General features: G+C 41.0%; 1 protein-coding gene across 1 annotated transcript; it reads right to left on the bottom strand.

Annotated features, from left to right (window-relative positions):
* Nucleotides 1-5,807: 5,807 nt before the first annotated feature.
* Nucleotides 5,808-11,253, bottom strand: FUT11 (fucosyltransferase 11 (alpha (1,3) fucosyltransferase); the record flags this gene model as incomplete). Its single annotated transcript, XM_010159834.1, has 2 exons — nucleotides 5,808-6,353; nucleotides 10,628-11,253. Coding segments are annotated over 2 exons (774 nt in total), but the record flags the coding sequence as incomplete, so codon positions are not given.
* Between the last annotated feature and the right edge of the window lie 764 nt (nucleotides 11,254-12,017).

Here is a 12,017-nt window from a genome sequence, read left to right as displayed (position 1 = left end):
GGAACAATATTTTTTTTTTTTTTTTCACAGGACACTGCTCTGGATGAAACGATATCCAAACTCAGAGGTACAGACATAAACCCCAAAGCACTTCCCTTGCCTCTGCCTGGCCAAGGAAGTTAACAAGACATTGGAAATTTTGTTACTTTGAGCTAAACATCACCAGACCTATACCAGAATACTCTCAGTATCATTACCAGAATTCACTGCATCGGCAGACAATATATTCCAGTATGTCTGAGCATCCTGCAACTCTTAACGTTAGAGATCTTCAAATTCAAGACAGGGACATGAAGTAATTTTCAGTATTCCAGTTCAGTATTCCAGTTGAGCTACTCTTGGGCTTGCCTCTTCTATTTATTCCTACTGATACCCACTATTCCAAAATGCATTTGCCTTGACATTTATGCAACTAACTAGCGTTGCACAAGCACAAGAACAAGGAAAGACAGAAATACTAGGATGTAAGAGAAGCTGAACTGCACTCCCTGTAAATCAACCTCCCTTTTTCCAAATTACATTAGCTAATGGCATCAGCACCTTCAGATACATTCACCTTCAAAAGCTGATCTCTCTTTTAAGTAATTCCAAGAAAAATGGGGGGAGAGGAGGGGAGGCTGAGAAAGTGAAAGGCAAGCTACACAAGGAGAATTGTAATAGCTTCCTGTCAGTTACTACGATCTGCATTAGAAATTTTTCTTTTGGCATTCAGCCTGGGATTGGAGCATCAGCCTAAAACATTCCTGAGCAAACAGAATAAGTTACGTGATGGTGTCTGCACACACCACACAGAGATGTCTGAAGCAAGACACAAACATTTGTTTTAGGGGAGAACGTGGAACTACAGAAGAGGTGTGTTACTCAGCAGTGAAGTCCCTCTATCGCCTGTATTGTGTTAGGCTGACAGCACAGAGACACTAATGGATGGGACAGAAGTTCTGAGTTTATAGGGACAGTCAGAAACCCAATTCCCTCACACTGAGCTGTGAACTCCACAGATGTTTCACTGCAAATCCTGAATATAAAACTACAGAGAACAAATACAATTCTAACTACATTTACAACTTCTTTGCTTGGATCAACATAGTTAAAGCTGCCTCCTAGCCTGTATTTCAGCTAGTCAAACCAAAAGGAGTGTCCCTGCCCATGGCAGGGGGGTTGGAACTAGAAGATCTTTAAGGTTCCTTCCAACCCAAACCATTCTGTTATTCTATGAACCACAGATACTAAACTATTGGTATTAGATTTGAAAAGAACCTATATCACAGCTGGAATAAGGACCAGTTATGATGCTATGGTAAATGCCATGCCACAATTAAATACAATGCTAACAATGCTGCAAAAGAATATACCATTAAAATTAGATTGTTGTCTTAAATACCTTTTTAAAAGCTGAGAAATTACACCATGGATGCTTTGCTTTTTGCAGTACCTATGTTAAACCTCCAGACCATGCCTAAAACCCAATTAGCCGATAAGGCTAGACAATCAGTTCTATTGGGAGACATGAACAGACCTGATACCCATGTCTTTCTGTATTGCTTGGATCCAGCTTTCAGCTAAATTTCACTATATTCACCCAAGTTTATATCCTGAATGCCCAATTTTTCTCATTCTTCATCCCTCACCTACCACAATTTATTCTCAGCTACCTCACTCTGACCTCCTTAAACTCCAGTTTAATTGGAGATGCCTTAAAAGTTAAGGCACTCCCACTTACAACTTCAGCAGTGAAACTAATTTGCTGAGATTCCAGTGGTTTCAGACTTTTCTGTCTGCTGAGTTGTTGTGTTTGGACAGTATTAGCACTTAATGCACTTATTAGCCCAAAAGCCTTCATTAGCACAATGACAGATTCAATTCCTTTTCTGACGTGTCACAACCCCCCCTCCCCAACTCCAACGCTAGCCTAACCTTATCCTGAGCTCTCTCAATCAGATCAGCCGCCCTGCATTACTCTGTCCACCTGACTAGTTCCGAGCTGTCATCCCTAATCTCTAACTCCCAGATCTACTCAAATCCAGCCCATTTCTACTGCAAATTACCTGATGCCTCCTTACTTGCTCACAGATGCCACAAAGTATCATGATCTGCTCTGATCCATTCCAAGATCCCCAGAACCATCTCTAGCTGAGACACCGGCATTAGAAGGGTCTTTTCTGCAGGAAAGAATGTATGTAACCACATACAAATTAAGATGCCAGTCGTGTCAGAGATCTGGAACAAATCCTGCAGCTCCATTCTTCTCCACCCTTCCTAATCCCTCTGCAGGGCCATATATCTTTCACTGCCAGCTCCCAGACATTGACTCATAAGAGAAGTGCAGTTCGTTAAAGCCTGACACTGGCTTTGGCTCAGCTGGTCATACCACTAAAAGGATTTTGTCTCTGATTAATTTCAACCTGTCAGCAAAGGTCTCTGGGCAGAATGAAGGAACCTGCCCCCTGTATGTTTCCGATTAATACAACTTCTCAGAAGGTGCCTGGAGATCCATCAACAATCATAATTAATACAACCAAATGGATGACGACTAATCATTAAGGGAGTGGCTCTCTTGGGACAATGGCTGAAGAGCGCGCATGGAAGGATGGTAAGGGAGGCAGATGCCTGCTTGTCTAACACAGCAAAGCCTCTTCAAACTGTGATGGCCCTGATGGCTGTGTTTCAATTCAATTTATCCTGATCCTAGTCCTTTAGCAGTTACTTGTTCCTCCACACCAGCTAAAACTCCTCTCTGCCAAGATTCAAGATTTTTTGCTGTGATTCTCCATCTGCTGCACTTTGCAGACCATTTGATGATCGTAAAGGTCTTTTCCAACCTAAAAGATTATAGGATTTCCAGGGAAAGAATCTCATTCTCCTTTCCCTCTGAACATACACATCCACTGTTGCTTGGGTCTCATTCTATTTACCATCACAGAGGACCCAGAGAGCCTTCAGTCTGAAAATTAGTGACAAAATAAGAAAAAGCAATTCTTTTTCAGTTCTAGAGATTATCAAGTTTAGGTACGAAATCAATATTCTTCAGTGAGGTTACATGCTTCCTAGAAATTGCAGTCCTTGCTAAAGGACAGAAAACACAGACTACTAGTTCAGTATATAAAATACCCAGTTTCTTACTGAAAAAATAGGCAATACCTGGTATCACAGTTTTGGCAAGACGTTGAGAACTTTAGCTAGTCCAGTGCAATGAACTGAGTTGCTAGATTTGTAATCTTCTGTCAGACATTCCTTTCTCGTCTCTCACCTTCTCAGAGGGCATAAACTTATCCTAGCTTGTCCAGTCAATTCTGAGGCATAGAATCAATAGAATCTACTAGTGTTTCATAGGAGCAGCAATGAGGGGATATCTATTTTTAGAACATTAATGCTAGTGAATACAGCTACCCTGACAGCTTTGAAATCCTCCCTCTAGTCACACAGTAGACAGGCAAAACACATGACAAGCAGTGCAGTGACTCACCCTCATTAATAGAAGCCTACCAAAGGCTTTACAGAAGTAATCTCTTTATTATCCTCAATATTTGATATCTTTGCTAAAATTCCTGATTAACCTCAGTTGTGTGTTTTTATGAGTACACACCTGCACTGCAAGAACTTAGATTAAGAAAGACCTTGTATATACTGTTCAGTCTGAGTATCACATAAGCCTTCCAGTAGTCGCAACATGAGTGGTGACCTGCAGCCACCATCTAGCTGGTTTGGATTTAAGGCAGAGAAATGAGAAATCCAGTTAGCAGTCAAGAAGAGAAATCACAAACCTTTTCCCAAAATATTAATAGTTGTAGGACTAACAACAAAACTCGTTGACTGGTGACTGCAATATATTGAGTAGAGATAGTAAACAGTGGTGAAGGAATACTTGGTTGTGAACTAGCAAATGTAGTCCCAAGGAGTAAGTTTTTATCTGGTTTGCTAGCTACTCTTAATTTGTACCACCATATCTTAAATGCTGTTGTTAGTTGACAAACATGCTCACTGTGCTGAGTGGAAAGGCATATATATATACACATATACACATACATATACATGTATATAAAGCTAATTAAGAGAACCATGCAGTCGAAGAAGAATGAATGATTTTTCTACACAGAAACATGAAATGAAGAGAACCCGACATAAGGCATTAATTCAAACATTCTATTTAAATATTCTTAAACGGTTCATTAGAAGTTGATATTCAGAACTAAAGCAGCCATAATTTGTTTCATCTTAATTTACTTCTCAAGCACATTCTAGCCATTTCAATCCTGAATACACCTATCTGTAATCTTAATCTGATTTGAGTAATTCACTTTAACAATTCAGATATATTCACGTATGTATTCACATCTCCTGAGTAGCTGAAAAAAATGAATGTAAACAGATGAAAACATTTTAGAAGAAAAACCATTTGCTACTGTTATTAGAGACATAAAAAAGCAGTTTTCTTCTAAAAAAAAAAGCCCCACATTCAGGTGACATCAGTGTATAGCGTATGCATTTTCTACATTTAGAAGCACCCAGTGATAGTAATGGGTCTGAAGTCTCCTCTGTCAAGGTGCCCCAATTTTAACACTGCAATATTGTTGCATCACCTGAGTGGCAAACACTGACATGTGCATCACTACCTATACTGACATTATACCTATAATATCACATCTGTAACATTATAAATGGGAATTTGAGGGAAAAAAACCCAACCCTCAACCACAAAGAGATTAAGTGATCCATCCACAGGTAAGCAACAGAAAATGAATTAATTAGGGACAGAATGTAGATTCACTCCTGTTCCTAACTATTACTAACAGGCTTCAGGCTTTCCATGGCAATGCATGAATTGCCTCACAAAATGAAACTACCCCACAGACTCTAGACTTTTCACTACCAACTTTCTGGTTTAGGCATGGATAAACTCTGGCTCTTTAGTCAGTAGTTACTTCTGAAGAGGGAGAAGAAATAAAATACCATTAGAGAGACATCACTGCAGTGTGGCCATATTTGCCTTTCCTTTTAAACCCGTGACACCAAGTGAACTAGTCTCCCTCCAATGCAAGATCAATTACTTCAGAAAGGAACAGCAGACTTTATTTATATCTCTAAGAGATACAGGCTACACAACAAGGAAGATGTATCTGCATATTATCACTTACTTTTAGGAACTTCAGTCACAGACCAGGATCATACCATGTTAAGATTTGGTCAAGATACAAACCCATCTCAGTGCACCTGACTGTGACTTCAGCATAAAAGACTGCAAGGCTTGTATCCAAACCGCAGAGACCACCAGAAAGGCACCACGGTTAAAATGTCTTTGTCGCTGCAGAAAGCTGCAGACACTCAAAAAGAACACAACGAAGGAGATACACAATCATGAAGGAGATATGCTATCATGAAGGAGATAACAAGGAGTCCAGATCATAGCTGGGATTTCAGATCTGATGGAAACTTAACAGAACCAAAGCACACTCATTTTACTCTAGTTCTGAACTATACCAGGTAATACTTTCTGCTGTGAAATACTTTGTTGAAAGTTGTGAATAAATCATTTAGTCTCTCATCCCGTTCCACGTATCACCTGGTAAGTCAGAAAAATAGGAAAATCAGGCAGAGAGTAAATGACCTGCCCACCATAATTCAGTTACCCTGAAAAGTAGGAGCATTTGAGGCACGCTTACTTGAGGAGAAGAGGCTTTATTGCTGCAATTTCATAAGGCACAATTGCTCTCCACAGACATTTGACTTCTGTAATTCCCTCACTTGAAAAGCTATTTGTTACTAGCAGCTAAAAGTACACCTTAATGAGATTAAGTGACTGATAAAATACTTATAAAAACAATTAATATTTTGGAGACTAAAAAAATCCCTGAAATAACTTCGGGCATTTGAGCAAGAGGCTGCAGAGGTGTTCCTCTGAAGTCACGTAAGCCAGAAGGAAACTATACCAAATGCGAAAGGAGAGTAAATTCCTCTTATACCCCACATGTTGACACCAGCAAGTCAGGAGTGGCTTCACAGCACAGAGCTGAAATTCAAATCAAAGCAGTTGCCAAAATCTCCACTGCTGAAATCCAGTCATAACAGAAATTTACTCACTTCATGCACCAGAAAAAATAGTCTCTGTGAGAGTCTTTCTTCTATTTCAAGGCAAACACTTGGAGCGAGGTAAGAATTCACAGTCTCAACTTTCAATACAATTCTCAAATCGGGCTCTTACAAAGATGGGTCAGTGTTGCCTTGTCCTCTTGAGAAAAATCTCATGCATGTAGTCCCAAAATCTTCCCTGATGTGACTCATTGCGATGAATCATAGCAGTGAGGGCCTCACCCTGATCAAGGCTTTGCCAATAATCCTGCAGCCACATCTCTTTCCAACTGAAACAAAAAAGAGACAGCACCATAAACCACTGAAAAACCCCAAACGAGTCTGCAGCTGTAATAGCACCGAAACCATTTTTTTCTTTCATATAATAGGAAAACAGGCCCAGAGACGGTCATAACAAGTATTTTGTTACCATGCTATTGCTCTCCAAGACATTTAAAGAAACTTTCTATGAAAATTCCCTACAGATAATATCACTATTAGCTTTACAAGATTCTAGAAATATCAGCACATGACTATAGCGTTAACCAAAGAGGCTAAATTATTAATTGTAGAGAATAAGAATTTCTATTAACATAAAATCTAGCCCAGAGCCCTTGTAGGATTTTGAGAGCAGCCTTCCCTGGCCAGTATGTGTGTAACAGCCTAAGAATTTTTTTTTTTTTTTTCAGAGAAACCATTTAACAGTTAGAGAATGACAAGTTCTCATTACAACCTCAGGTTATACATGGCAGAGACAAAAAAATAATTATATCCCTCAACCCTGAGTATACTTTGTATCTCCAGACTAGACGGTCGAGCGTAGACTCTCTCTTTTTCAACGCATACATTCTCAAGCTTTTCATAGCACAGGCTACATGGCTGGAACTTTCTGCAATTCCCTTCCCATTCATGATCACATGGGCTACTTCTCTCATTTGTGTCCTACCATGGTATGGCAATAATTTATTTATCTCTTCTCCATTGTATCTGATACCCAGCCACATAAGCCCATCACAAATTTTGGAAAGAAGGACCAAACATGATGCTCTTTTTAATCTGTCCCTCTGAGTTACTCAGTACTTCATAACTTACATAGAGTGTTTTGCTTCTTATCCCTCTCAATCACAGAAATAAGCACAGTTCCTTCTGCATGCGCTCTATCCACCGTACATTATATCAAGCATGGCTGCACTGCCCAGAAGCAGATCTCACCCACTGCTCCAGGAAGACCAAAAGAAACACACAACATGTCACAGTCGCTTTCTCTGTGGAGCAACATACAACCTGTATGACATGGGAATTGGTGTTCTGTGCTCAACAGCATCATTTATGGCAGAGCATTTCTGCAGCGTACACCAACAGAGACGTAAAAACAAAGCTTTTAACACAGATTACAGTGTGAAGGATCATAGACAGCAGTTAACTTCTGCATTAAAAAAAAAGGTTCCTTTCTAAAATGCAGCACTTGGATGTACTGTGAGATCTTGTTGCTTAGCAGCTAAATTCATTGACATTTGTTCAAGAACCGCCAGTATGAGTTACTTGGTTTTACAGCACTGAATAAGGACACACATTAGGAAAATTAATATACTTACACTAAGTACTAGACACAAGAGTAAGTGGCAGTAAGTAACAGTAAAAAGAAAATGATTTCCAGCTGAACTCTACAGAAACAACACTGAATGGAATTCCAATATCCAAGTGAAGAATTTTGTCCAAAATATGAAATAAAAACACTGGGGTATTTTTCTTTTTACATTGTTGTTATTGTCTTTTAAGAAAATAATCTGATTCTGTAACTTGGAAATACTGGTACTCCAGGATGATCAGGACTGTACAAATATCCTGAAACTACCAACTACATACACCTGAAACATTTCTACCACGAGACACAGATCTATCTTTAACCCTGGCTGATGACTGGATTCTATTGTAAGAGACTCCTTACAGTGTACACGTGCCAAATCTGATACACTTTTAAGCTGTTTTTTTCTCATCATAAATAAACTGTGACATCAACACAAAATGGAACTAGCAAAATCACAGTGGTTTCAAAATATTCCTTTCTAACATTATTGTAATTGGGTACTCGCTCTAAAACACAGAGAAACTCCAATTGCCTTTGCTGTTCTCCAAGTTCCAGAAGCCTCCAGAGCTCAAAGCCACAGTGTATGTTTATAGTCAGACCTTGTATGCTGTACATGGTCCACCATTTGTAACCCCACTGGGCCCGCCTCATTTTACCACGATAATGTTTTCTAAAGTAACAAAATACACAACTGACTGGCTGAGGAGACAATCATCTAAACTGAACATACTCTTGACATAATATTACTGCCAAACTTTGACAAAGTATCAGCATGTTTAGCCAATGCTTGGTGGCAATTTTATGGTACTGCCACACCATTTACAATTCTAAGTAATCATGTTCTGCTCCGGAAGTAAAAAAGGTGAAAGGTCAGATGCTTAGAAGAGAGAAGCTACTGTATTCCACTGGCGATCCCCGTGATCATGCCTCGGAAGTATACGTATCTATGTAGGGCAGACAGTGCAAAAGCTTCCCCAGCACAACCCTTCCAGGCACATCTCACGTCTACAGACGGGGGGAGAATAACATACTGTGGTTCAGTGAGACATGGAAACTTCTGCGGGATGCAACTGTTGCCGTGGTTTAGCGCTCAGCCGCTCCCTCACGACCACCGCGCAGAATGATGGGAGTACCTGAGCTTGGCCGTAAGTGGCAGAGACACCCGTGCTGTGCCCTCAAAGGTATTTCTCCACTGCCATCTGCTGCTCACGCAAAAGAAAGGCTGTGAGAAAGTAGAGAATACTCCTAGGGAGTAGGATGCTGCACAGCAGAAACAACACCTTTTGCTACAAAGGTATCACTATAAAAAAGCTCAAATAAAGCAATCAACCAACAGAACGCAAAGGATTATGGACCCCTTTTACTTACAAGCATAATTTTTCCAGCAGTCAATACAAGAATTCACTGTACTGTGAAAAATACTTTTTAATTACAAACATCACAAGTTTTGTGAAATAGGCATTTCCTAAACAACCTGAACGACCTCAGGCTTATTTTCCATTAATTTCAGTTGGCCATTTTTGAAAGCATCCAAATGTATGATGAAGTAGTTCTCCACACTTACAAAATCCTTCATGCTTTTCTGTGGATGGATAAAGTAATAAACACTGTTTTAGAGCTTCATATCCACAAAGAACTTACTTCTGGCTTACCATACTTGAAATGATGGACTCTACTTTTTCAACACACTGTTTCTTCTATTATTTTAACACTCCTAGGCATTCAACTCCTTAGTCTAGGAAATTATTAACAAAGCTGTCAGTGGATATAAACTGGGATAGAGTACATTGACAACTTCCTTCTGGACAGTGCACCAGATCTTCCCAATATTTTTAGAAAAATCATTAGTAGTACAGCAGGACTGACACGAGAACACTGAAATCGCTGGTGATAGCTATGAACACAGGCAAGATCTGCTATGGTGGAGGGTTTATCTTTACAACGGCTGCCTGATGGCTTATAGCGAGTGAATTGCAGGCACTGGAGTGGCTGCCTAAAAAGACAGAAATTGTTGCAGATAATGCAAAGAAAAATTAAAACCCGGGGGTTCCAGATGTGTAACACACACTACAAAAAGCGCACACATGGTTTAGGAACTGCAAGAACCCTTCCTTCCAGCAACTGCAACGTGAAACACTGTCAATGGAAAAAACCCGAGGCTGGGGGATGCAGGCACTGACTTCTTTGTGCCAAGGCAGGTACTAATACTAAGCAGACCATCCAAACAAAACTCTCTTCTGCCTGTGAAAAGTGGTTGCCCAAGGGCTGGTGTGGTCAGTTCCCCGCTGACAGAGTCCAGGGCGGCTCACGCTGGAGATGGCCAACACCGGGCTGTGGGCCTGGGGGATTCCACCAGCACCAGCAATCCCTGTGTGCAAAGGGCACAAGAAGCTACTCAACCTATTCTCTGTCCTGCGTGGTCCCTCTCCTAAATAAATTGGATGGCGTCCCTCAATACAAGGCAGAATTGCTTCACACAGAATAACGGGAAGTCTTGCAAAGCATTGTGGGTGAGCCTGACCCCTGCTCTGAGTTAGCAGGAGCTCACCAGGCCTGCACTGACCGGTGGCACCCCCATTCTTCACACAGTGCTTTGTCATCAGGCACAGAGCACCTTTCACCCAAGGACTACCAAGTGCTTTACTGTCCCCTAATGAAAAATATCCCTCCTCCAAACAAACACGCCAGGCCAGACGAAGGGTAACTACGTTGCCCAAGGTCACGGAGCGATTTAACAGAGTATTATGGGTATCTCACACTCCTCATTCAACCCCTAACCAATACCAGCATCCAGCCCTCTTTCAGCCTCAGTGTTAGGCAGTATTAGCACAACTACCATACCACCCATGAGACATAACATGAAGTGTAACTGGAGATGTATTAAGAGACCTTTCAAGTACAAAGCATTTTTAGAAGTTACAGCTACTGTTTTAGAAGCTTTTTTCTCCTTCAAAAAGCATAGTATTGGTACATTACCTGTCTCCTCCAGAGAGGTCTTCAATACTTCCAAAGCCAGGGCTTGGCACAGGACACCCCATGTGCTTGAACTGAGCTATGCGAGGTTTGGGAGCCGGAATTTTCCCATGAGACTTTTTGTGTTCCTGCTCTTCTCTGACCCGGGTGTTCTCCCTGTCACAGACGAAACACTCGAAGCCGTTCAGGTAATTGGGCAGAGTCATGTCATTCACACCCCACTCCCGCCTCTCCAAGCTCTCCAGCAAGAACTGGTTTTTGATTCCACCATGGTTTTTATACTCTAGATACTTCATATATTCCTCTCCATTCTTGTCCAGGAAATCCAGATACTTTGCCAACTCCTGGGGGCTGTCAAAGTCATCTATAAGAATGATGGAGAGGTTGTTTGGCATCCAGTCCCGCACAGCTGGGGAGCCTCGGTACACTGGGACAGCGCCCAAGTGCATTGGACGCCACAGCTTCTCCGTCATGTAGTCGTCACATATGGCGTTCTCCAAGGCCAGATGAAACTTGTACCTGGCGATAAAAGTCATAAATTCAGAATCTTCTGTAGTGGCTGTAGAAGTGTCTCTCAGTCGCTCACTGGGAAGCTCACGGTTATGCAGGCATTTCCCATAGGAGTCAACCTAAAATAACAACCGGCATCTTTACAAAATGATTTGTTTGCCTGGAGATTTTTTCAGAGCTTGTCGTTCTTGTAAAAATTCCTAACTTTGATCAGGTCCTAGCTACCTTATTTTAGCCTCACTTTCACCCCAAGTTCTTTCCCTTGTGACTATTCCTAGAGTCCCAGCTCCAACTGCTTTAGAGGAATCCAAGTGCTCAGTTTCAAAGGCAGCATAAACTACAGATTGGGGAGGGAGCGTGCAGAAAGGAAGATGTCACCCAAAAAGTATTTATTACCAGATAAATCAGAAACTGAGAGGTAAGGAAGGGCATTCAACTCTCCCCATGTTAATTCATAAGGCATCTTTCTGCGTAACAGAGACCCGGTACTCCGAAGATTACACACAGTTCCTGCCAGTCTCAGCAGGCTGGGAAAGATTTTCCATTTGTTAGACAGAAAAAGTGATGCAGGGAGCTAAAAGAATACTGTCTAAACCCAAAAAACCATACACCGGATCCTGAGTCTGCTTCCTACTTTGACAACACACAAGCATATTTTAAGAATTGTTTTGTCTTTACTTCACAGCACACGATAAAACTGTGTAATAAATTAACTGCTACCAATAGAAACAGCAGAAATTAATAGGAAAAAGATGCTTCAGACAAAGACTAAACACATTCTTTTTTCTAATCTACTATCCTTCAGAATTTTGAAGAAAAAAAAAGCACTGAACGTCTTTTCTGCTGGAAAGAAACGCCGTTATTGCAGTTGACGAAGCCAGCC

This window comes from Eurypyga helias, unplaced genomic scaffold (genome assembly GCF_000690775.1).
Source record: "Eurypyga helias isolate BGI_N326 unplaced genomic scaffold, ASM69077v1 scaffold34249, whole genome shotgun sequence".
In the NCBI taxonomy this organism is placed as follows: domain Eukaryota; kingdom Metazoa; phylum Chordata; class Aves; order Eurypygiformes; family Eurypygidae; genus Eurypyga; species Eurypyga helias.
The sequence above is the reverse complement of the archived record's forward strand: the minus strand, read 5'-3'. Positions and strand labels throughout refer to the sequence as shown.